Consider the following 22991-nt stretch of genomic DNA (forward strand, 5'->3'; position numbering starts at 1 on the left):
AAAATTTCCACTCCTCATTTAATTACTTCCGTTTCTATGTTATTTTCTCTGAAACTTTTGATAAGTTTTTTCAAAAACCTAATTCGGGCTGTTTCGGTATTTAAGTGTTGGAAAGCGTTAGTGTAAAGGTACTTTTGTGGTAGGCATCTGGCCACTCTGCACATGGGAAGTTTTTCCACTTTGACGCGAAGTTTTTGCAAATTTGTAAATATGTCGAAAAGCGCTCTGATTATCTTGGCCCCTGGCGCCGAGGAAATGGAGTTCATCATTGCCGCCGATGTCCTGAGGCGTGCTGGGGTAAGATCTGTTTAAAATCTTGCCCTACGTATTCTAAGAACTATTTATATTCCGTATATGTTAGATCAAGGTCACCGTTGCCGGTCTCGGTGATTCGACGGAACCTGTGAAGTGCTCGAGGGATATTTTAATTGTTCCGGATACGCCTCTGTCCAAAGTAGCATCAGAGAAGTTCGACGTGGTGGTTTTGCCCGGAGGGTTGGGCGGTTCCAACGCCATGGGCGATTCCTCTGCGGTGGGAGAGCTGCTGAAGAACCAGGAAGCCAGTGGAGGACTCATTGCCGCCATTTGTGCCGCTCCTACGGTTCTGGCCAAGCACGGAATCGCATCTGGAAAGTCTCTTACCTCGTATCCCTCCATGAAAGCTCAGTTGGTGGACAAGTACAGGTTAGGGTTTTAGATTTCTTTTTAAACCTCCATTTTATTTAAATGGCAATTTGAATTCCAGCTACGTGGATGATAAGAACGTGGTCCAGGATGGAAACCTAATCACCAGCCGCGGCCCCGGAACCGCCTATAACTTTGCCCTGAAAATATCCGAGGAACTGGCGGGAAAAGAAAAGGCCCAGGAAGTGGCCAAAGGGCTGCTTCTGTCCTACGACTAAAATAGTTCTTAGAGGAACAACTTTCATTAATTTATTGTCATTTTTTCCTAAGTTTGTTTTTGACTGAAGTCATCAAAAACCTTAATTAAAAAGAATATAAACAGCAAAAAAAATAAAGGGATGTATATAGTGGTAATGAAATTAAAGTATATTGGAAATATTCTTACTCTCAAATTTTAAAATTAAACCGCCATGTGTAGAGTTGCCAGATGGTTAAAATTTGAGAACCGGTTTCAATATAAATTGAAAAATTAATATTTGTGTCCCAATAATTAAGCAATTTATATTTATAAAATAATTGTTTTTCTTTCATGAATCGGTTGGGAATATAGAAACCGGTCAGGAAGAATGGATGTACATAGGTTACACCAGTGCTGCCAAGTTTGATATTTTACCATCAAACATAGCCGGATTTAGCTGGCTGTCGAATACTGAAAGCCTGTGATTTTCAATAGCCGGAGGTTACTATTCAGTCTAGGACCTAATAGCTATATCTGTATTCCAGTTTAGTTATTAATTAAGCCGCTTATTGGCATCACACTGGGCACCATTTGTCAAAAGTATGGCAACCCAGAGGCTAAGAAAACAGCTGCTGAACGCAGTGCTGGGCACACTAAGCCCAAACAGCCACACTAATCCTACAGTGGGCTCAAATAAAACAAACTGAAGAAAAAATCTCCACAGTGCGGACGTGTGTCGGACGTGAGCGGTAAAATGTTTGGATTTAAATGAATTATTTCCAAACTGTGGAGTTGGAATATTAGAGTTTCTCAAATTAAAACTATCGCAACGTTCGAAAGCGTTTTCGCCACCAAGGCACTGCAAGGATTGCAGTTCGATTTGTTGGAAAAATTTGCGGGCTCGAAGGCGCGGTTTCTTGACGGAAAGTCCCACTGCCGCAAAGTGCAGGCCGAAAATCAATAGCCCCAGCAAGTAAATAAAGTGCATACGGCCGAAGTGCGGGGGAAGAAGTGCGATAAATGCGAATGATAGTGCGTGCGTGAAGGCGGCGTTGCAAGGAGGAGCAAGGAAAAAGTGCAGAAAGGCGAAAGAAGAAAGAAGAGGAGACTGCGGTGCAACAGAAGAAACAGAATTTTTGGTTTTCGTTGCGTTTCGGCGTTTTCTACGTGACGCGAATTAATTAAATGCGCTTCTCTCGCACGCCATCTCTCTCGCTGCGGTTCTCTCGCTCCTGCTCTCTGTCTCTCTCTCCCTCTCCCCCACACTGTAAACAGGGTCAAAATAAATAAAACGAAATAAAACACGTTAACGTTAAAAAAGAAAAATAAAGTGTGTATATAAATTCTAGGTATTTCCTACCGTCTTCAGTGTTGGAGGTTTTTTTCTGTTTCTTATTTTCGTTTCGCGGTTAACGCGCGTGATTCATAACTCGAGAAAACTCGTATTTGTTGTTGCCGTTTCTGATACCTGGAGTTGAAAAGAGCCAACAACAACAACAACAACAATAATAATAACAACAACAACAATAGCAGTAACAGTGCATTGAACCGCAACTGCTGAAAACGCTGCTTACTCGGTAATCGCTTCAAACTAAAAAAAAAAAGAAAAAAAAACATGGATAACAACGGTGAGTTTAATTTTTTTATTTTAAAATTTTAAGATTTCTTAAATCTCTATTCCAGACTGCAGTTTTTTTTTTTGTTTCTCTTGTCTAGCGCTTTTCTAGTTTTTATTTTCGGGGTGGGTCCCGCCTATTTCGCCGTCTCTCCTTTGCTCGCCATATTCGCATTTTGTTCGCCTTGTTGTTATTGTTGTTTCTCCTTTTTTTTGGGGTGGGTGTGTCCCTTCGGGCCCAAGGACACTCACTTACTGTTATTTTCTTTATTTATTTATTTATTTTTTTTTCAAAATCTGCTCTTGAGCCCTGGGGCCTAACTAACGGTTCATTTCTTATTTCTTTTATTTTACAAAGTTGGCCAACAAAAAAAAAATAAAAATAAAAAAAATTAGTAGAGTTTTTAAAACAAAAGGGAAACCGGTTCTGAGACTGGCCCCAAGAAAAAGCCTTTTGAATGGGAATTTTTTGCGTTCTTTTTGATGATTCCATGTAGCCATAAATTTTACACTTGGCCAGTGGCTGAAAAGCTGAAAGAGACCCGCGGGCACTAGCTCCTACCCCGCCCACCGCCCACCTCCCACCTCATGCCCGTTAACCCCTTTCATAAAACTGGGCAAAAAAACAAAAACATTTCAATGAGAAGCTTAAAAACAAATGTTCTGGGATGCAAATTAGTAAAAATTTTCTCTTTTTTTCCCGAGCGGGAATAGAACTCTTATGACTCAGGGGCGGTTGGGGCTTTATCTTTATTATTTATTAATTTAATTAATTAATAGTCATGAAAGACAAGCAATGATATCATTTTGTTACTAAATATTACAAATATTTTTCAAGATTTGTAATTTTATTTTAACTGTAATGACTGTAAAAATAATGTCATTTTTATAATCATTAATTTTTTTTATTTATTAATAATACATATATTTACTAATTTGTTTAATAATGATATTTCATAAGATTTCTAAAGTATTTAAGGGGTTATATACAGTTAGGAGGCCGAAAAAAAAGGGCATTTTTCAAAAATGTTTTAAAAAATATTTCAAAAAACTGGATCATTAAAAATGGAAATATGGAAATAAATTTCAGTAACTAAGTAATTGAATAATTAAAGAATCATCGAAGGAATTAGAGAAAAAAATTACAAAATGCATAGTTTTGAGAAAATTCCAGATACTCCGGAAGTTAAGAAATTTTCATAGGTTGGAGAAATCCTTCCAATAATTTATGGAAAATATAGTTTAAGAACTTGTGCAAAAATTCCAGACCGATTGGTTCATCCGTTTTTGAGAAATCTTTACTCACCGACTTTGAAAACACCCTTTTTGAGAGAAACCTTCACATTTATGTTATTTTTTTTTTAATAAATTTCAACACTGAGTCGAAAATATTCGTCGGATCGATTTGAACTTTTGTCTGTGTATAGATATATATTAAGAAAATGCAATTTGTTTTTAAATCCTGAATGTCTATAACCCCTGAAGGGGTATATAATACAAGTACTCACTAATACAACTCACTTTATATCTCTATCAAAAAATCTTAAAGAAAGAAAGCTAGAATCTTGCCATTATTTTCTCTTATTTTCTCGACCTGATGGGCGACCCTGCTACTGTTCAATGTCCCGTGTAGAGATAATCCCGGATCGATGGCGGGAACTACTGCTCCTCCGGCGGACAATATTAATAAATCTTAATGTGCGCCTCCCAACCTTGTTATGGCTTCTTTGTAAAGTCCCAAGATTGTGGAACTTGGGTCTTTGTCTGCCTGCCGATGTTGCCGGCTGATAATGGAGGCTGATTGAAAGTCCCCTCCCCTCGCGGCACCCGCAGCTGATTTCAGTTCTCTGATGATTTCTTTTGATGAACAATTTCCAGCGACAGACAATGGGAAAGGCCACCTCTCGATACACTCTTCAAAAAATACTACAAAAATAATTAACAAAAATTTAACTTTATTTTTAAATAGTTTTAGTTTCACTTTTAACTAAACTGTTATCTGTTTCATAATTATTAATTTTTTTTAGCAGAAAGTAGTCTTTTCTTTGGAGTGTATTTCAAGATACATTTGCATCCCAAACAGAGCTGCTTTCTTCCGCTTTTTTTTTGAGCGATTGAGTCGCACGAAAGTGGACAACAAAAGGTGTTTATGTAACACAGACCACCGCAAGACCTAATGGCCACCAATGGCCAACAATGGCCAGCAAATGAATCGCCAAATGAAAACATTTTATCAGAAATCCTATTCACTTTTATCTTATCTGCGATTTTCTGCCATTTTCCAACACTCCTCCGCTCCTCCACTCCTCCAATTTCGAAAATTGCCCTGCCACGCCCATGTTTCGTCTCGGAATTATGGCTTAAATGGCTCTTGATTTTGCGTGGGCCTTAGAGGCTCCACTGCCAATGGGTTAATGAAGAACGGCGACAGCCACGCCCTCCTCTCCAGCCCATCGCCATTAAGACAACTCTCTTTGCGGCTCTTTCCGTTCCTACTTTTTATTTTTATTTTGATTTTGATGTTGGCCGGAGTTATGAGACCTGATGGATCACTCCGTTGAGTGAGTCACTTTCCATTCCCTGAATTCGTCACGAAAATCGCGAATTAAGGGCCATAGGGGGCTGAAGAGGGGAGGGGAGGGCTCTCTATCTCTGACGGGAGTGAGTCACTTTTTTGGAGATTAATTCCTAAACTATAATAAATATGAATTAATTCCTAACAGATCCTTAAACATAAATAGTATCTGAGGGAAATCTAAGATAATATTTAAATACAAAATAAAATGAAACTATCTAGGTATTAAATTCTGGATATACTTTATATGTATAAAAATCTATATCTTATGTATTCCCCAAACCCCATAGACCCTATAGTTCCCAAAACCACAAAATAAGAATGTCAGAGAAAAATTTAAGATTTTATCTTGAATTCGGTTGAAGTTTCTTTTTTTTATTAAATTTCCAAATAAAATAATTATATAAACTTCTCTATAATTTCCTTTATAAACGAAACTATTAATTATAACGCAATTATCCTTAAACCACAAAAAGGAGCTAAGGGAAATTGAATTCTCTTTGTGAAAGCGAAAACAGGAACTTTCCTCTAGAACCAAATGTTTGGTTTTTAATATTTTATTATTTTATCCTAAACTGAGGATATACTTTATAAATACTTATATAGGAAGCTATAAAAGATATAATTATATTATTTACAGATTCCAAAGTTTAAAATAAGGTTTACAATTAATCGTAATATATTTTAAAATACTTTTAAGGTAAATTCAAAAAGGCACTAAACTTCAGTTTCAAACTATATAGTTTTTTTTTGCAAAGAGAGTTAATAAAGAGAAGAGAAAGAGAGAAATTCGACTCAAATATTGAAATATATTCAAAGAATAAAAATAATATGTTAAAGAAACCAGATGTCCAATTCCGGCCAACTTATATTCAGAATTTGTCCAAATATAGGAAGGCATAAATGATATATTCTAAATGATACATTCTAAATGATACATTCTAAATGATATATTCTAAATGATATATATATATATCATAGATACATACATATCATTGTGAAAGCGAAAACCGGAGCTATCCTGCAAATAAATATTTAAAAATATATTGTTTTGTAATATTTTGAAAAAAATATGACATTATTTCAAAATATAATATTTAAGTTAAAGTTATGTTTTTATATATTTTAAAATAGTAATATACAATTTATTAGGTACTAAATGAATAGAATAATTCATAAGAAGCTATAAATAAAATATTTCACAGATTCTAAAAACACAAAATAGTAAATGAATGAAATGAAAGAAGAAATCACTTTGTGAAAGCGAAACCCGGAACTGACCTGTTGATAAATATAGATTTGTGTTTTAAGACTTTTTCTTGAACTAAGGATTTTCCTTATATTATATATATGTATAAATTATATAAATATAAGCTTTAAATGATCTGTTTTTATAGAATTATACATATTCTTATCTGAGGGAAAAAATATCCGAGGAAAATTCAATTCACTTTGTATCTTTTTCTTTGTGTTTTATTAAAAATTGCATTCTGAATTATGTCTATTTAAACGGAATAAAAAAAGAAATAAAAAATTATCTATACTATAAAATTCTGAAGGAAATAAATGACGGATACGCCCTGTCAGGTCTAAAAAAAAGGAAAAATTGCAAAACACATAAAATTTTGTTTTCAATTATTTTGCTTGTGGCTTTCGTCGCTGGCGAAGCAAGCAGAACCGCTTTATTGAAATGCAAATTTATTTTTCGCAGTTTTATTTTTGTTTTTTTGCCATTTAATTTTTAAAAAAAATTTTTTTTTTAAATTTTTTTTCTCTCTGGTCGAGTGCATTCAACAGTTGTGGAAGGGATGGGTGGTGACTCAGTAGCGCGGTTTATTCGATTTCAGAATAATGTATATGGCGATTTTGTATTTTAGTTTGTTTTTTCGCCCCAGCTCCTTATCTTATCAGCGTTCTTCTCAGACGGGCGGACTTATCACAGGGGAAGGGAAGCAATAGAAGAAGGGAGAATGTGAGTTCTTCTCCGGCCCTGGAAATTCTACAATTTAGAAACCAAATAATCCCAAAATTATGTCAAGTTTGTGGGGTGTTTGCTCTTCGCTGGGAATGTCTTCTTGAATGCTATCTTTCTGTTTTCTGCTAGAAACATGCGGGTCTAGGCTCTGGAGTCTTATAGAGAGGAGGGCCTGCCATATCAATGAACTGATAAGACTGGGCATGAACCCCAAGGCCTCTCGCGGCTCTGCTCCTATGTGCAATATAATTCGGAGAATTCTTTAGATTGGCTTTTATTTTGTTTGCTTTGGACATGGCTGAGGTCTCGGTCTCTTGGCCTAAATTGGAATCATGAACAATCAGAGGCATTGCTTGATTGGAAATCCATAAACCGAACAATGGATCGTGTTTCATGTGTAAGATTTAAAGAGAAAAGTTATAGAAGTGTACAGCCTGCCTCTTGAAAACCATTTCATTTGGCTAATGCACTTTGAATGCACCTCTCATCCTAAACACTTTCCATCGTAAACTCTGCGGAATTAAGCACCGAATGCTTAAAGAAATAAATCAAGGTGGGGTGGTGGGTGTTGAGGTCGTGAGTTTTCAATTGAAGACTGGACTGCCCTGCCTTCAATGGAAGTGGAAATGGAAATGAAAATGGACTTGGCAGTGCCTGAAAGTGATGGTCAAGGGTGAAGAGATTTTAAATTGCAATTGTGCACTGCAAGAAAAAGGCTAAAAGATATGGATTTTGTATCTAAATATATAAAATTTCTTCGTATTAGTTTTTTCCGTTAGAGTTCTTAAAATTCTTATCCCTAAGAACTATTACTATTTTTTTTTAAATCCAACTTTTTCTCAGTGTACTGAGAATAGTCACGCGTGGCACTGACGTCACCTTCTGGCCCCGACTAAATCGAACTTGAATGTTAATGTCATTGTTTGCTTATCGGTTTGAAGTTTCCCCAACTGGCAGCCGATAAGGGACCTCCCCTCCCACTCGGATGTCTTATCACTCGGATATGCCCACTGCCCTCTCTCTCTCTCTTTCTGATTCATATTCTGATGCCAAAAATTATTTTAAAAATAATTATTTCCATTACTTTTACTCAGTTTACTTTTATTTAAGGAAGTCTAAGAGGTTTGCTCTTCGTGCCGTTTTGTGACACGCAAGGGGCGACCTTGAACTTGAAAAGCTCGCAATGGGAAGCTCACAAGTCAAGGTCGCTGGGGCGGACTCGAGGTTCAAGGATGTGTGTTGGAAACTTTTTTTAGGGACATTGCCTTTGGCTTTGAACATTGCGAGTGGGTTCTGGGACTGCATACAAAATATTTATAATGAGGGTGGCCCAAGGGGCGTAGGGCCTCTAAAAAGAGTCCTTTTTTATGTCAAGTCATTCCGATCCAAGAATTAGTCTTATAGAAATTTAATATAATTTTTTTCTGATTTTATTCCACAGTCATTGCTTTTAAAAACATTATTTTCATTAGTACTTACTTTCAATATTTTTTAACCTTTTAGTGAAGCTTTTTTGCCCTAGTTAAAAAAATGAAATAAAACTGTTAACCAGGTCACGCTGAGATCCAGTTTGTGGCAGAAAAACTACATACTACAGGTTGCCCGACAGGTCAGCTCCATTACCTCCACCGAAGCAGCGCTTTATTTTATTATCGTATGCCTGCGGATAACCCCTTCTGGGAAGTCGCATACTTGAATGGAAAACTCGAACTCACGCAAAGCCAATGTACCGTTTACGGTTCACGGCATCCTCATCCACCCCCACCCGCCCACGGAAAACACCAAGAAAAATATATACCTTAAACAATAATGTTGATCTTAAGGGTTAACACCACTGCAATAGTCTAAAATAAAAATATTTTTTGGAGATACTATTTTAAATAAAAGGAGCGTAGGGCCATAATAATATTTATTAATTTTTTAAACTTGTTAAAAAAGAAAGATTAAATATATATTTGTATATATGGAAAAAAATTACAGAGTATAGAACACGTAGGGAATGTAAAAAATATTGTTTTTTATATGTTTACCGAGCATTTAAAATTAAAAACTCAATCTTTTATAAAAAATAAAGGCAATTCCCTAGTGATAAGACCAACTTTTTAAAAAAGAGTGTGTTTTTTTCTTGGCAATGTTTGTTTTTGTCAAAATTTGGAAAACATTTTTTTTATTGTTTTTGAAAATGTCTAAATTTCAGTATTAAAATTAAATATAAGAATGAAAATTTATAAATGAAATACTTTAGAGTCTAAAGATTAGCTAAATTCTCCCAGAAGTCTCAAAATATTTTATGAAAATCATTATTAATTTGTTTCAAAATAGTCAAAGATGCAAACTTAAGAGAACTGCAACAAGATATTCAATATCTTATCAATTTTACAGTGGTTTAACCCCCTTAAAAACATTTATTTTAGGTGATATAAGGAATATCTTAATTTTAAACAATTTTTATTTGAAAACATAGAAAACATATTTAAAGGCACCTCTTTACCTAATGCGTCTATACGATTGAAAAAATTTAACAAATATGATTATTAGTTTGTTTCAAAATAACCAAAAATACATACCTTAGGAAACTATAAAAAAATTTATTTTTTTTGTACATTCTACAGTGGTGTAACCCCTTAAAAAATAATTATTTGAGCTATTATAAGCTATCTCTTCAGTTTAAACTATTTTTATTCCTTTTAATTCTCGATTAATAGTCATATTTGAGTAACAATATTTTTCCCAGTGTACTAAATCACCAAAAAAGTGTAAAAAACAGAAAACAATCGAAGCAAAACCGAAATCCAAAGGCAGTCCGAGCTGATAGTTAAACCAATTAGCATGTTCTTGTTTGCTGCGAGGGGGAGAGGGTGGTGATGGTGGTGCTGGTGGTGGTGTGGTTGTTGGTGTTATTTTCGGATGGTAGGGGGAGGGGAAGTCTTCTCAAACACACTCGGCCTACTCGCACCTACAGAGGTGTTTGTTTTAAACGGAACTTTGGTGCTTTTGAACCGCACCCTTGGCCTCCGGCAGAGGCGGAAAGTGCAGCTGCTGCTCACCTGAACCGGTTGCAGGTATCCGATGAGCAGGAGAGGGGGAAGGGCGGGGAGTCTTGGCTATTTATACCTTAAAGATGTGACCTGGAAAATTGTGTAATAATTTTCAATAATTTTTTAACAAACAATTTTTTAAAATTTAATTAGATAACTAGCTGGTAGGGTATTCCTAAGTCGTCTATACTCTATACCCTTTGATCCCCTACACCTTTACCTGTTTTGGCGGCATATTTGGAGGCATCCAGTAACCGATTTGCATATCTTTATGGCCGACTTGATGCGCTGTTTGACATTGGGGGGAAGCTGGCATCACAACAGCGACAAAAACCCGATCTCCGATCGAGCGATGTAGCCATTATAATTACAAGGCAACAAACCCACCCATCCACCCACCCACCAACCACTACCAGTGGTTGGTCTCTTGGCGGAGCTGTCATGCCATTTTCTCCGCTTTTGACACATTTGCACATTTGGTTTTCCCACTCGGGCATGGGCTTCCATTTTCCATCTTCCATTGGATATTTTTCACACGATTCCCCGCTTTCCAACGCTTTTCACCATTTTTTTTTACACTGCAAGAAAATGGTATTTCTATTTCTTATTTCAAAATAAGAAATAAATGAGTTAGTGAGGTAATAAACTCTATTTTTTTTAAGTGCCGCATACCGCCCATTCTGGGCCCTCTTTCGTCGCGCTTTTAAACAATTTCTTTCATATTCATTCTCTCAGGAAACTGAAAAAGTTTGAAAACAAAAACAGCATTAAAGGTTCATTTGGCTGCCGCTTTGTCTTTTTGCCTTTTTGCCATCCCGCGTAGGCTAAACACTGAGAGATACCCAGATACGAGCCAGGCCAGACGGCAGCCGCTTGGCCTAGATACAAATTGGCACTCACTGGTGATGGCCACGTGACACGAAGGCTTGGCTCACGAGGGACTTAGTAGATGGCTTCTAAAGATAGTTATTTTTAAGAAATTGGGATATATGAGTTGGCTAAAATAATCATAAATTGAGACTTCTTTCTGGCTGTGATTTAAAAGCTTTTCCACTAAGACTGACAGTTTGTCCGCCTGTCCGCTTGTCCGCCTGTCCTCTTGTCCGCCTGTCCGCAGCACTTTTGCCACTTCATCGGGTATGGATCCCTGGCTCTGGTGGCTTTTGGGAAACCAAACTGGAACAGCGACTGCAAATGCGTTCAAAGTGAAATTATTATTTCGCTCTTCGGCTTCGATTGGCAGGCAGGCACTTGAGTCTTGAAACGAGCGTAAAAATGGAAAGCATTTTGAGGCGCTTCAAGTGATCAGTCTTGCAGCCATTAAATGCCGGCCAACTCATCACATATTTCTGATTAAGCTCCCAGATGGGACGTGAAGTGGAGCAATAGCAATAGAATACTGACCCATTTAAGTGTCGGAGCGACATCACGTAGCCTAGGAATTTATTATTACGTTTGTTTGTTTGTTTCTTTGGTCTCTGGGGGGTTCTCCTTCCTAAGCCAATAAGTGTTTCCAATGTGTTTATTTTCAGTCCGGTCCAGTTCCATACTCAGAGGCCACTATGGCAGCTTCTTTTACGGATAGATTATTATTCAAAAAAATATATAACACTTGAATAAAATGCGGGGGCAGCAACCTCCAGAGCTGCTATTTAAAGTATAACTTGTAGCCTCAAGCTGTCGCCTTCTGCTCATTTTTTTTTGTTTTTAAATAAAATGCCAGTCAGTCATGGTCTCATTGTTGTCGCTGTGGTGCGTCATGACAAATTGGAATCAGTTTTGGATGCTGAACACAGTGCCTGTATGACACAATTCTGGGGTTTTCAAATTGAATATTTTGAGAGAAACCCTTTCTCTAAGTTTTAGATTTAGTTTCTTTGCGATCTGTTCTATATAATAGATGACTTTTGATGGATGGACGAGTGAGATGTGAGACCCAGACCACGAACTGTGATTTGTCATTGTCGCCCACAACAGAAATTGTTATTCCCGCTCCGTATACGGAGTGTCATGTAACTTTTACTTATTTTTTTTTGTTGGAGGCATCGCAGCGACATAAACGGAAAAATCAAAAGTCGAATGTCACGTTTTTGTTGAGATGGGAAAGGGGGTAACCTGATGGCTAATGTTGTAGTAGGTTGTAAGTTACGTAATTCGAGACAATTGCAAATATTTGTTACTTTTTAAGGCTTGGTTATGTCTTAGACTAGTTGACCCTTAACCCCCAACTTATACTTTACTAATAACTATCTTTTTAATTCAAATTTCCTTTTTCAGTCTGTGCAATAGTCGAATACGAATACGCCGCCAAGGAGTCGGACGAGCTGGATCTCCACAAAGGTGCCATCATTCATCGGATCAAGCAGATGCCCGGCGGCTGGTGGCAGGGCACTCTGAAGGCCACCGGAGCCACGGGCATGTTTCCGGATAACTTTGTCCGCCTCCTGGACGCCGGCATCAGTAGCAATGGTAATGGTAGCGGCGGAGATCACAGTGACGAGGGAACTGGTGTCCAGTTGAGGTTAGTCTTAATGACGCAATCGGCCAGGCCGGAATGTAAATCATAATTCTTCTTTCGATTTCAGGGACAAAGCCGCCACATCGAACCGCCGCTGCAAAGTCATCTACAGCTACACACAAGTGAACGACGACGAGCTGACGCTGGCCGTGGGTGATGTCATTGAATTCCTAGGGGAGGTGGGTACACAGGGTTGCCACAGGGGATGGGAGGGTGGTACTACCCCCATTTAACCCTCCTATTGGGCCAATAGAGAATGAAATTTGTTATGCACTGCCAGAAATAAAAGAAAGAGATTTAAGATTTTATTTGAAATGCAAGTTTGTTAGAAATCTAAATCATAGTTATAAGTTATCTTTTCTCTCTGTGTAGTATTCCCAGCACAGTACTGACTGCCTTTCAACACTGTCTTCTCATTTAGGTCGAGGAAGGCTGGTGGCGCGGTCGTCTGCGCACCAAAGTTGGCGTCTTCCCATCCAATTTTGTGCAACATATCGAACCGTCGCCGATTCTGGCCTCCAAGCGGCCGCCAACGATTGGCGCCACGGTTACCACCTCCTCCCTTTCGGCCAAGGCGTCCAACGTGGCAGCCAGCATTACCAGTTCCAGTACCGGAGCAACTGCACCAGCCACCACCACCACCAGCAACACATCGAAGCAAGCGACCAAGAGCAGGGCCCTAGCTGCCCCACCTGCTCCTGCGGAATCAGCGGCCATAGCATCGGCGGCGGTAGGAGCCGGAGTTCCTGGAGCACCAATGTTGCCACCGAAGCCGCAACGGGATTACTGCCGGGTGGAGTTCCCCTATGCCCCCCAGAACGACGATGAGCTGGAGCTGAAGGTGGACGATATCATTACAGTTATTACCACGGAGCTGCCGGACAAGGGATGGTGGAAGGGAGAGCTGCGGGGGAAAGTGGGTGTCTTTCCGGACAACTTTGTGAAAATGATGGCCCCCTCGGAAGGTGAGTTATTCCGATTTCTATCGGGATTTTCCGGTGCGCCAAAAGCGTTTTCTCTCATGTCACATTTTGAGTTTGGTCTGTCAAGTGGCTGTCATCATTGTCTCCACCTCTCATTAATGCATCCTATCGCTGCAACCACCCATCCTCTCTCTCCCCTCATCACCCCTCTCATTAATTGGAGGCAATTTTCCGAAACGCATCGGCTGTAAAGTCATGTCGTTAGTTAGAGTTGGAAATTGATGTCGTGACGTAGCCATCAGGCCGTGGCCGGGATCAAAGTCAATAAACGTTTGTTTGGTAATTGAATTAATTAAAAGCGAAGACATGTACGAAAATCCACCTTAATATCGCAGTTAGTTTTATCGTCTAGGCGAAATTTGTTGATGGCTTAATTGCCACTTGCTGCCAGTATGAATCAGATGGCTTTTATGGCCCATGTGCAATATGATTAAACAAGTCCTTTACCAGCATTTTATGGGGGCTTGAGTAATTTGAGTGTTTACAAATAAAGATTTCATTTTTAATGGATATTTTCAAAGAAAAGACATTGTCATAAAGATAAGGCAGTGGCTCAGAGAGTCTATAGACTGTAGATTTTATGGCTAAGACTCTAAACTTTAGAGAGTAAGTTAGGGAATTCCCCGTTTTAGAAACTAGAAACTCATAGAAACAAGTAAGTGGTTTAGGAACTAGAAGTTTAGATAGTTATAGTATTATTAGTGGTCAAATTTGATCAAATTTTATTGATGATTTCCATTTCTAACACCAATAGATGGCCCAGCCTGTGGATAAATAGTTAATGACTTGTTTTCCCCCAATCGAATCGAATCGCTGGCACTCCAGATACATCACATCCATTACACGCACATCACGCACCTCACCCGGCACCCGGCACTCGGCTTCAATTGAATCATTTCGACAATCTTATCTTTTGGTTGAACCACATCTTAAAGTTCCTCTTCTCGACTTCTCGTTTTTTATGACTTGCCTTCCGTTTGAAGACTGTTTTTTTGGACATATTTTTTTGTACTTTCTTTCCAAGTGAACTCTTTCCAACGCACACTAACTTTTTTTCTATGTAATTCTCCTCAACACTCTTCTCTTCCTCTACTCTCCTTCTCTGCCACTCGAACACCTCTATTTCCTCCACAACTCACAACGATTCTTCGTGTTTAATAATGAAACAAACTACAAACTACACAAAATACTTAAAAAAAAAATAACACTAAAATCGATTGCGGGAGCTCAGTGGCTCCTCCTCCGCCTCGTCCTCGAGCCCGGGCCCGCACTCGGACCGGGATCGCATCCGGAATTGGATCCGGGGCTGTAGACGGAGCCGGAGTCCGTATTCCAACGCGGAGTCGAACGCAGCGCGGCGGCTCATTCGAGTTCTTGGGCGCGCGTATGGCCAGCTTTATCACCACGATTTGTATGTAAACGAGTTTTTCCAGTAGGCAGCCTAAGCAGCAGCAGCAGCAGCAGTTGCAGTTGCAGTTGCCACAACCACAGCAGTGGCAGCATCAGCCCCTCCTCTCTACCCGCCACTTATCCCCATCCCCCAGACTGCCTAACAACCGCACCTCTTCTCTGGGGGGGCTCTTGAGTTTTCTTGTTTTTCATTTTGGCCACTTTTCATTTTCCTTTCTCTCTTTTGGCTCGGTGCCTCCTTGAGGCGTTTTTGATATGAAATGGAAAATTGCTGGCCACTGCCACTGCCACTGCCCCGCCCTGCCCGGAGCCCCACGTACCCGCGTTTTTCTATGCTCATAATTTCTATGATTTATATTTTGCTTAGCTTCCATACTCTATATAAGACACGGTTAGCTATGATAAGGATTATTTAGAATATTTTTGTATTGGTTACGTTTTTTTTATTGGGTGGGCAATAAGCTCTATAAGAAATATAGTTTCTTCCATTCTAGTATCTATTTTAAGACTACTTCATTAGGGCAATTCAAGGCACAGAAAATATTTTTTTATTTCCACAAGTTCTTTAGAATATATTCCAAAAGTTTTATATTGATTTTAATAATACTTTTAGAGTTAAAACCAACACAAGAGCTATATAAGCATTCTGGATGAAATTTCAAACATCTTCGAGATACATTAAACGAGAATCTGATCGAATGATTTTTTTATATTTTAGTTGGAATAAAATAGGATTTAAATAAAATATTTCGCGAATAGTAAATTAATTTGTAAACATCTATACAAAAAATCCAACTTACATTTGTTTATATTTTCCTTTATCCTTTTACGGTCTTAACTAAATAACTTAACTAATAATAAATAAAACTTCTTTATATTTAATTTCGATTAAAATACTAGGAGATACTAGGACATAATGCTTATTTTTTCTGTGGCCTCGCTGGAAATATTGTCACATTGGCAGAGATTTTATTTATTTTTCATTTTCCCACAAATTGTCCAATTGTACAATCTTTAAAGCTTACAAAACAGAGTTAAAGCTAAAAAATATTTTTTTGGTTTGAATTTTTTATACAAAATATTGAAAATAGTCATTTTTCTAGACCTTTGTTAAAGAAACTCCAGCAAACCCTTAAAAACTTTAAAAAACATAAACAAAGTATTATAACAAATACCTTATTTGTTGTTAAAAATGTTTAAAAACTAAAATATAATTTTTTTTTTATTAAATTTCAAAGTTATGTAAGTAAGAGAGTAAGAGTATTCAAGTTCTGTTAGACCACTATACTTTCTTAGGCAATTCTCATCTTTGGTTGCTTCGTTATATTTATTTGGCTTTCTTTGGAACCGACATTGCCGGAGGCGGGCACCAAGGAGAGTGGGCAGGGCAGGGCAGGCCAGGAGAAGGAAACTGGAGGCCAAAATCAAAAGCGCTTTGTTTACGATCGGTTTTCTTTCAATTTGCAGTGCATGTTGTTTGTTTGGGGTGCCAAGTTAGTTGTGTCATTTGCATGGACAGTTTGCGAAACTTGTTTGTTTTTCTCGTTAGTTCGTTTGTTTGTCGGTTTGTTTGTTTGTTTGTTGGTTTGTTTGTTTGAGAAAAAAGCATTTTCCCGGCATTGCTCGAACGCCTCGCAATTTGCTGTTTGGGAAAAGTTGAAATATTATAGTTAATTAATACAAATTATTTTCGCAGCATACTTTGCGGTTGGCAGTGGAATTTCAGCGCTAGTTGCTGGTGTTTTGTTTGCTTTTTTTTCTGGTTTATTTTGAAAATTTATGCTTGGCATTTAATTTTTGCTTTACCTTTTGCTTTTGTCAACGTCGCAGTTTTTGTTTTTTGTTTTTTTTTCTCCACACCAGCCAGCCAGCCAGCGCACCTTCGACACTTGAGCGAAGCAACATCATTAAAATAAACAACAGTGGTTGTAACTGGTTTTTTGTTTTTATTTAACGCGCCCAGCACTCTTCGATCAGGTATCTCTCTCTTAGCCAAGATCTCTTAAAGGCCAGGTGATCATGATCATCTTCATTAGCGGCATTTATCAGAAGGTGCGCGCTTCGCTTGTCAGAAATCCATCCACCTCCTTGGGCTCTCTTTGGCCTGAAAGCCAAGCCGGCCCCCTTTGTTTTTAGTTTATAAACAAAGTTGCCAGAGAGAGAGAGATCGCCTGAAGTAATGGCCTAAAGAGAGCTCGGCCCAGAGTCTCAACATTTTTGTTTTCTACCTTTGGCAGCGTTTTTGTTTACCTTTTTGCCTCAGTACGCTTTGATTTCTTGACCATTTACGTTATTGAAATATTTTTGTCGGCTCGCCAGCAAATCAAGTAATTTTTTCACTTCTTCCTTCTCATTTTTTTATTTTTTGCCCACACTGTTTTTTAGTGCGTGTGCTACAGTTACCGTTCTTGCTGCTTTCTTTGTCTCTTTTTTTGGCTTTCAGAGTCTGCAGTTGCAGTTGTAAGTCCGCTTTTTGTTTTTCTGCCACATGGCAGTGGAAGAATTGGAATCTTAAAGCCCAATTACAGGCGAAGAGAGATAGAAACGCTTTTGGCGCACTCTCTTAATTATGGATTATGTGGCAGCCAGGTGTAAATTAATGATTATAATTTGCTGCGTGCTCAGCGTAAATGTTTCGGATTCAAAGTCATCATTAAGTCCGTGGTGGCGATTCGAGTTCGTTGCTTAAGTCTTTCGTTTAGTGTGCGTGCTAATGCGTTTGTGTGAGCTGTGCACTGTGTGTGTGTGTGTGTGTGTGTGTGTGTGACAGCCGATGGCAACCAATCCAAATATAAAAACAAAATGCACAGCCATCATCGTAATAATGACAATCACCAAATGCCCACAACGCTCAATTACTCAATGCTTAATAATATCAAATTCGCGCTGCTCTTTTTTTTGTTTTATTTTTTTATTTTTATTGCGAACCACATTTGGCTTGCTATTTTTTAAGCACTCATTTTTTTTTGTCATTAAGTGAAAGTCTGCTGGGCAGAGCGCTTTTCTTTTCGCCCAGCCTAATCCCAGAAACTCAACCATGACAAAGCCAATTCTTTGGCTTGTTGCTCCACAATACCATCTACTCTTTTTTTGGGCACGGTGGTCCGTGGGAATCATGAGATTGATGAGGTGTGTCCAAATTAAGACATACTTCGGGCTTTGATTTGACAAAAAAATTAACTAATCAGCATCGAGAGACTGACCTAGAGATGACATCAGCAGAACAAGTCGGACTATAATTAGAAATGATTGCCGGGGTGGATCTTCAATAATTTTTATTTTCTCTCTCCAAGCAGTTAAAGAAAATAATTTATTTTAGAGGGAAATAGTTAACACTCTATATTAAATTTAGAAGAATTAAATTTTGTTTTTATTTTCTAGCACATGTCCACCCACTTAGCTTTTATTACAACACACCATTGTGTATTTAAGTCATTTTTTTAGAAGAGTATTTCCACTTCGTTGGCCTTAATATTGATTTCTGTTTCCTGTTGGCAATTGCCATTTCTTTCAGCCTGACCTTTACACATTTTCAATTGTTACTCAATAGTTTTCGTTGGCTTCACTTCTTTGCTTTGCTTTGGTTTGGCTTGGTTTGTTTCGGTTTGATTTGCTTTTGTCGTCAGCGCCATTTGTTGCCATTTATTTATGCCCATCAGTTGCTGGGCTTGTTAGCTAGCTTTGATCTGCTCCTACGCCTCAGTGCCAGTGCCAGATTCAGCTCCAACCTTAGTGCTTGAGTTTGATTTCGGTTTGGTTTTGCGTTTGACTTTTGTTTTTAGTACGAGCGAGTCTTTCCCTCGGCGTTTCCACATTAGTTTTATTGACATTTGGCAACAAGTTGTCGTCGCAAACCAGTTTCGAGTTGTTGTTATGCTCAGCTGTTCTGTTCGGGATGGTTAGTCATCTTGGAGGCGGATTATTGAAATGATATTGGCTAAGGGAGAATGAAAATCTCATACAAAAATCTTTAAAAAATCATAGATATTATGGCATTTGCTTTGCTATGACCTCTTTCTTTAAAAAAATAGCCTTTAGCCAGTGCCCACTGTACTCAATAAACAAGCTGAATGTTTGCATGTCAATTGGCACCTGCCAGCACTGTCCACCGCAACTAATCCCCCACTTTGCTTACCAATTTCAGTCGCTCCGATCAACGAGCCAACCACCACCACCACCCAAGCGCAGAGTCAGTCGCAGCGGAAGATCGGCAACATCAACAGCACCACCAGCAGCAGCAGCAGCCACCACATGACCACAACGAACTCGAGCAACTCCAGCACCACCACGGTGACCACCCAGCAGAAGGAGCAGGTCGGAGGCACTGCCGCCTCGACCACATCGAAGGTTTATATCAAGAAGACGGGCAGTAGCAATAATAGCACCACCAGCAGCACCACCACCACCGCCTCCTCGTCGGCGGGACGCAAGGAGAGTTTCGGTTCTCGCGACTCCCTCAACGATATTCTGAGCGAAACGGGTCTGTCCACGGGAAATGTGGCTGCCACACGGAAATCACTGGAGAATAAGAACCTTGACCTGACCAAACCACCGGGAGCGGCCATCAGCCAGCAGAGGAGCAGCACGAGTAGCGCCACTTTGACCACCACAGTGGGCACTGGACTGGCGGCCTCCGCGGTTAGCAAAAGTTTGGAGAACATGGATGAAAAGGTCAAGTCCCCACCACCGCCGGTGCTGAGCAAGAAACCGAGCGTGCCGCTCAAGAAGACTCCAACGGGTGGAGTTCCTATGGTCGGTGCAGGTGAGTACTTTCCCAATAACTATGAATGGCATTCGATAATTTTTGGAAATATTCTTAAACAGGCAATATTTTGGGCGGCAAGAAAAAGAATCCGGATGGAAAGTTAACCAGCGCCGTTTCCCACGACTTGGCAGATGGCTTAACGGCCAGCAAACTGGTCACAGGTGCCAATCAGCTGCCGGATGCTGGGGCACCAGGAAATCTGGTGATGCGAAGGGCAGCCACCATCGCCGTGGAAGATACGGACTTCGATCGCGTTGAACGCGCCTCGATTCTAACCGATATGCGACAGGGAAGAGTCAAGGCCCCGAAACGCCGACCACCCTCGGCGGCCATAAATGTGCTGGGAGAGAGTAACAATAATTCTGTGTATGTGAACGGAAGTGGAACAGCCGGAGGAGCCGGTAGTGCCAGTGAGATGAGCGAAGATGGTGGCAAGCCGGCGGCTTCTTCGGATGACAATTCGACGGGCGAGGAACCGCAGCTGGCCAAGCCAAAGCCACGCGAATGGGAGAAGAAGAAGGCGCCCTGGATGGAGGAGTTGAAGGCATCGCAGGTGACCCGCAAAAAGACCTCGCCCAGCGTGGAGCCACGTGGAGCAACAGTGGCCGAGAGGACCTCCAAGCTCTTTACCGCCGATCAAGCAATTAGCAGTAGCATTAGCTCCAGCAGCAGCAGTACTACATCGAAAGTGCAATCCTCAGCGGTGACATCCTCCATGTACGCGGAGAACACCAGCAGCAGTTCTGTGACCACCAGCAGTACCAGCAGCACCAGTGCGGTCACCGTCACTGCCAACGATGCCATCATGTCCCGCAGTCTATCTGCTGCCAAGGCGGCTGCCAGTAGCGACGAGGAGACGAAAGCCGCACGTCCAAACAGTCTTGCGATACGGAATCAACGAAGTGTTTCGCCCTTGGTCAAGAGCTCCAATGCCAGCAGTTCGCAGTCCCAGGAAGAGAAGCCCAGCCTGATGACCAATCACCAAGAGCCACCCGCCAACAAAGTCAATCAGCTGGAGACAAGGATCGAGAAGTTGGAGAGTCTGGTTCAAAACCAACAGCGCACCATCGAAGAGCTGGTTAATGCCTTGAAATCGGAGGCGGAGCGGGTTAAGATTTTAAGGAGCGAGCTGGACAAATACGCGCAGTGCGTGACGCAAGTTTGAGCCTGAGAACTAGCTCCATAATACACATATACATATATAGCCTTTTAGCTAGCTTCAGTCTTTGATTTTTAGCGTGCTGAACTCGACATTCCCAGGCCTAGAACGTAGAACGTAGACCGTACCCAAGACAATCCCAAATATCTGTACTCTGTGTTCTGTACTTATCCAGAATGAACATTTAGCGAACAGCCGTTTTTGCATGCTAAAACAGTATCGTTTTTCGCTTATAATACCTTGTATTCCAATCCCTGTATATCTGATAATTTTTCAATAAGTATTTTTTATACATTCGTACACTCGAAGGACGGTGAAAATGAGACAATGTGTGATTTCTTTTAACTGATCTGATTTCGATTGCGATTTGTTTTGTTTATACGATTTATGATTATTTTTTAAAGATGTATTAAAGTTATGAGTAAAGTGTACTATAAACTATATACTAAACGTGAGAGAGAGAAATATACAAAAGTGCGATGGAGTTGAAAGCCTAATACTTAAGCAATATCAATAAATAATGCAAATAAATATTTCCATGTTTTCTGAATGTATTTTCTTTTTTATTTCCCAACTTCGATATGTTTCTGTTGCCTTGTTTTCGTTTTTTTTTTTCGATGACTGATTTAGATGATAGCGATAGAGAATTCACATATCTAACCTTGGCTAATAAACTAACCATTTCATATAATCTCTTCTTTGTAACAGAAAGCAACCGCGTCGCGGGAAATTCGACAATTGGATGTTTTAATTGATCTGACGAGATCGCTGCCAGATCAGAAGATCTAACTAAATTGTAATCAGCTAGAGATCGTTTACTTAGGTCTGCCTGTACAGAGTATTCCTTTTTATTTTGTGATAAGCCTCTACAGAACCCAGCTATTTGTAGTCTAATCGAATCAATCTGCGTAGCTAGAACCCGCATTTCCCGATTGTTAGCCAATATGTTGTGGTTTATTCCGGAAGATATCGCATTTTTTAACGTTTAAATTGTAAATATAATTGTAAATGAAGTATGGAATATAAAATAAACATTTATCAATTAGTAAAAAAAAGGTGTTAAGGTGGTTTTTTTTTTAAATTATATGTTTTGGGGTTTTAATTCAAATAACTTTTTTATATACTTTTAAAGTTTTTGTGGAAGTTTCGGTTTTGGTAAAATAGCTATAAAAAGCTAAAACACCATCACTCTTTTAGCCAAGTCACATTTTGGTTGTTGTCTTGGATAAGTCCATGTAACAAATTTTGTAAAAATTATTTTAAAAAAAAAACCAAGCTTTATTGCGCCAAAGTGGGTTTATTTGATAAAAGAAATTTATTTAAAACATGAAAAATACATGAAATTAATAATTAATAAAAAATTTGAATTATTAAAAATATGATAAAAAATCCTTAAATGAAAAAGCTTCATACAAATTTAGAAACTTATTTAAAGCCGGCAAAACGTATTGTTTTGGTCAAGCCGAGACTCAAAGCTTGACTTTGATCCGTAAATTTGGTAAAACAAGCAATCAAAAAGTGGGGATCTGCACGAGCTTGGAGTTTACAGACTTGGGGGCCGAGAGGTTTGTTGGCGGATTTGTTTGTTGGCCGCCTCGTGCAGCTGTGTTTGCTGTTTGTTCTGCGGCTTAAAGCCAAACTAAGCAAATCAAGTTGCCTGCCGCCTGTCTATTTTACACTGAAAATATTTAATTAAAAATTAAACAATTTTAATAAAATTAATATTTGTATGTGTATTTTTGTTTGGTAGAACCATAGCTAAATAAAAATAGGTAAAAAAAGTATTTTTGAGACTATTTTATTTAAAAACAAAAAACAATAAATATATTTTTTGGAATTTAAAAGCCCCTATTTTTAAATAAATATAAAATAAATCATGCAATACATACATAAAATAAACAATATAATACAGTTTTTAAAAATTACCAGGCTCATAAATAAAGGTATAAATTTCCCACTTGTTAAGTTATCTTAAATCAATAAAAATCAAAGGACTAATAAAAATACTGTATTGCTAAACTATTATCCTCAGATTTCTTCTCTTATCAGAATGTGGCTAACCTTGTTCTCGGTGTACTTGTGATGGGGATT

The 22991-nt window shown here is 39.0% G+C and overlaps 2 protein-coding genes across 7 annotated transcripts; both read left to right on the forward strand.

Annotated features, from left to right (window-relative positions):
- The first annotated feature begins 135 nt into the window (after positions 1-135).
- Positions 136-1015, forward strand: LOC6505573 (protein dj-1beta). Its single transcript, XM_001964637.4, has 3 exons — positions 136-297; positions 362-684; positions 746-1015. The coding sequence occupies exons 1-3, from the start codon at positions 163-165 to the stop codon at positions 900-902; spliced, it is 615 nt and encodes a 204-aa protein (XP_001964673.2). The 5' UTR covers positions 136-162; the 3' UTR covers positions 903-1015.
- Positions 1016-1534: 519 nt separating this feature from the next.
- LOC6505574 (SH3 domain-containing kinase-binding protein 1) lies at positions 1535-21945 on the forward strand. Of its 6 annotated transcripts, XM_014905223.3 has the most exons (9): positions 1535-1835; positions 2212-2490; positions 12343-12586; positions 12651-12762; positions 13005-13548; positions 14798-14977; positions 19121-19738; positions 19801-20887; positions 21609-21945. In XM_014905223.3, exons 2-9 carry the CDS (start codon positions 2478-2480, stop codon positions 21649-21651), a joined length of 2841 nt encoding a protein of 946 aa, XP_014760709.2. In that variant the 5' UTR covers positions 1535-1835; positions 2212-2477; the 3' UTR covers positions 21652-21945. The 6 variants fall into 6 exon arrangements, with proteins under 6 accessions (XP_014760709.2, XP_032305422.1, XP_032305423.1 ...); XM_032449531.2 differs by having other exon boundaries at positions 1535-2490; XM_032449532.2 differs by lacking the exon at positions 21609-21945 and having other exon boundaries at positions 1536-2490; positions 19801-21450.
- The last annotated feature ends 1046 nt before the right edge of the window (positions 21946-22991 follow it).

Source organism: Drosophila ananassae, chromosome 2L (genome assembly GCF_017639315.1).
Source record: "Drosophila ananassae strain 14024-0371.13 chromosome 2L, ASM1763931v2, whole genome shotgun sequence".
Classification (NCBI taxonomy): Eukaryota; Metazoa; Arthropoda; class Insecta; order Diptera; family Drosophilidae; genus Drosophila; species Drosophila ananassae.

Coding starts and splice junctions, on each gene's coding strand:
- LOC6505573 (XM_001964637.4), top strand. CDS start 163: ATGGGAAGTTTTTCCACTTTGACGCGAAGTTTTTGCAAATTTGTAAAT. Junction 298..361: donor ATGTCCTGAGGCGTGCTGGG/GTAAGATCTGTT, acceptor CGTATATGTTAG/ATCAAGGTCACCGTTGCCGG. Junction 685..745: donor CAGTTGGTGGACAAGTACAG/GTTAGGGTTTTA, acceptor TTTGAATTCCAG/CTACGTGGATGATAAGAACG.
- LOC6505574 (XM_032449531.2), top strand. Junction 12,587..12,650: donor GGAACTGGTGTCCAGTTGAG/GTTAGTCTTAAT, acceptor TTTCGATTTCAG/GGACAAAGCCGCCACATCGA. Junction 20,888..21,608: donor GAGCTGGACAAATACGCGCA/GTGCGTGACGCA, acceptor TCTTTGTAACAG/AAAGCAACCGCGTCGCGGGA.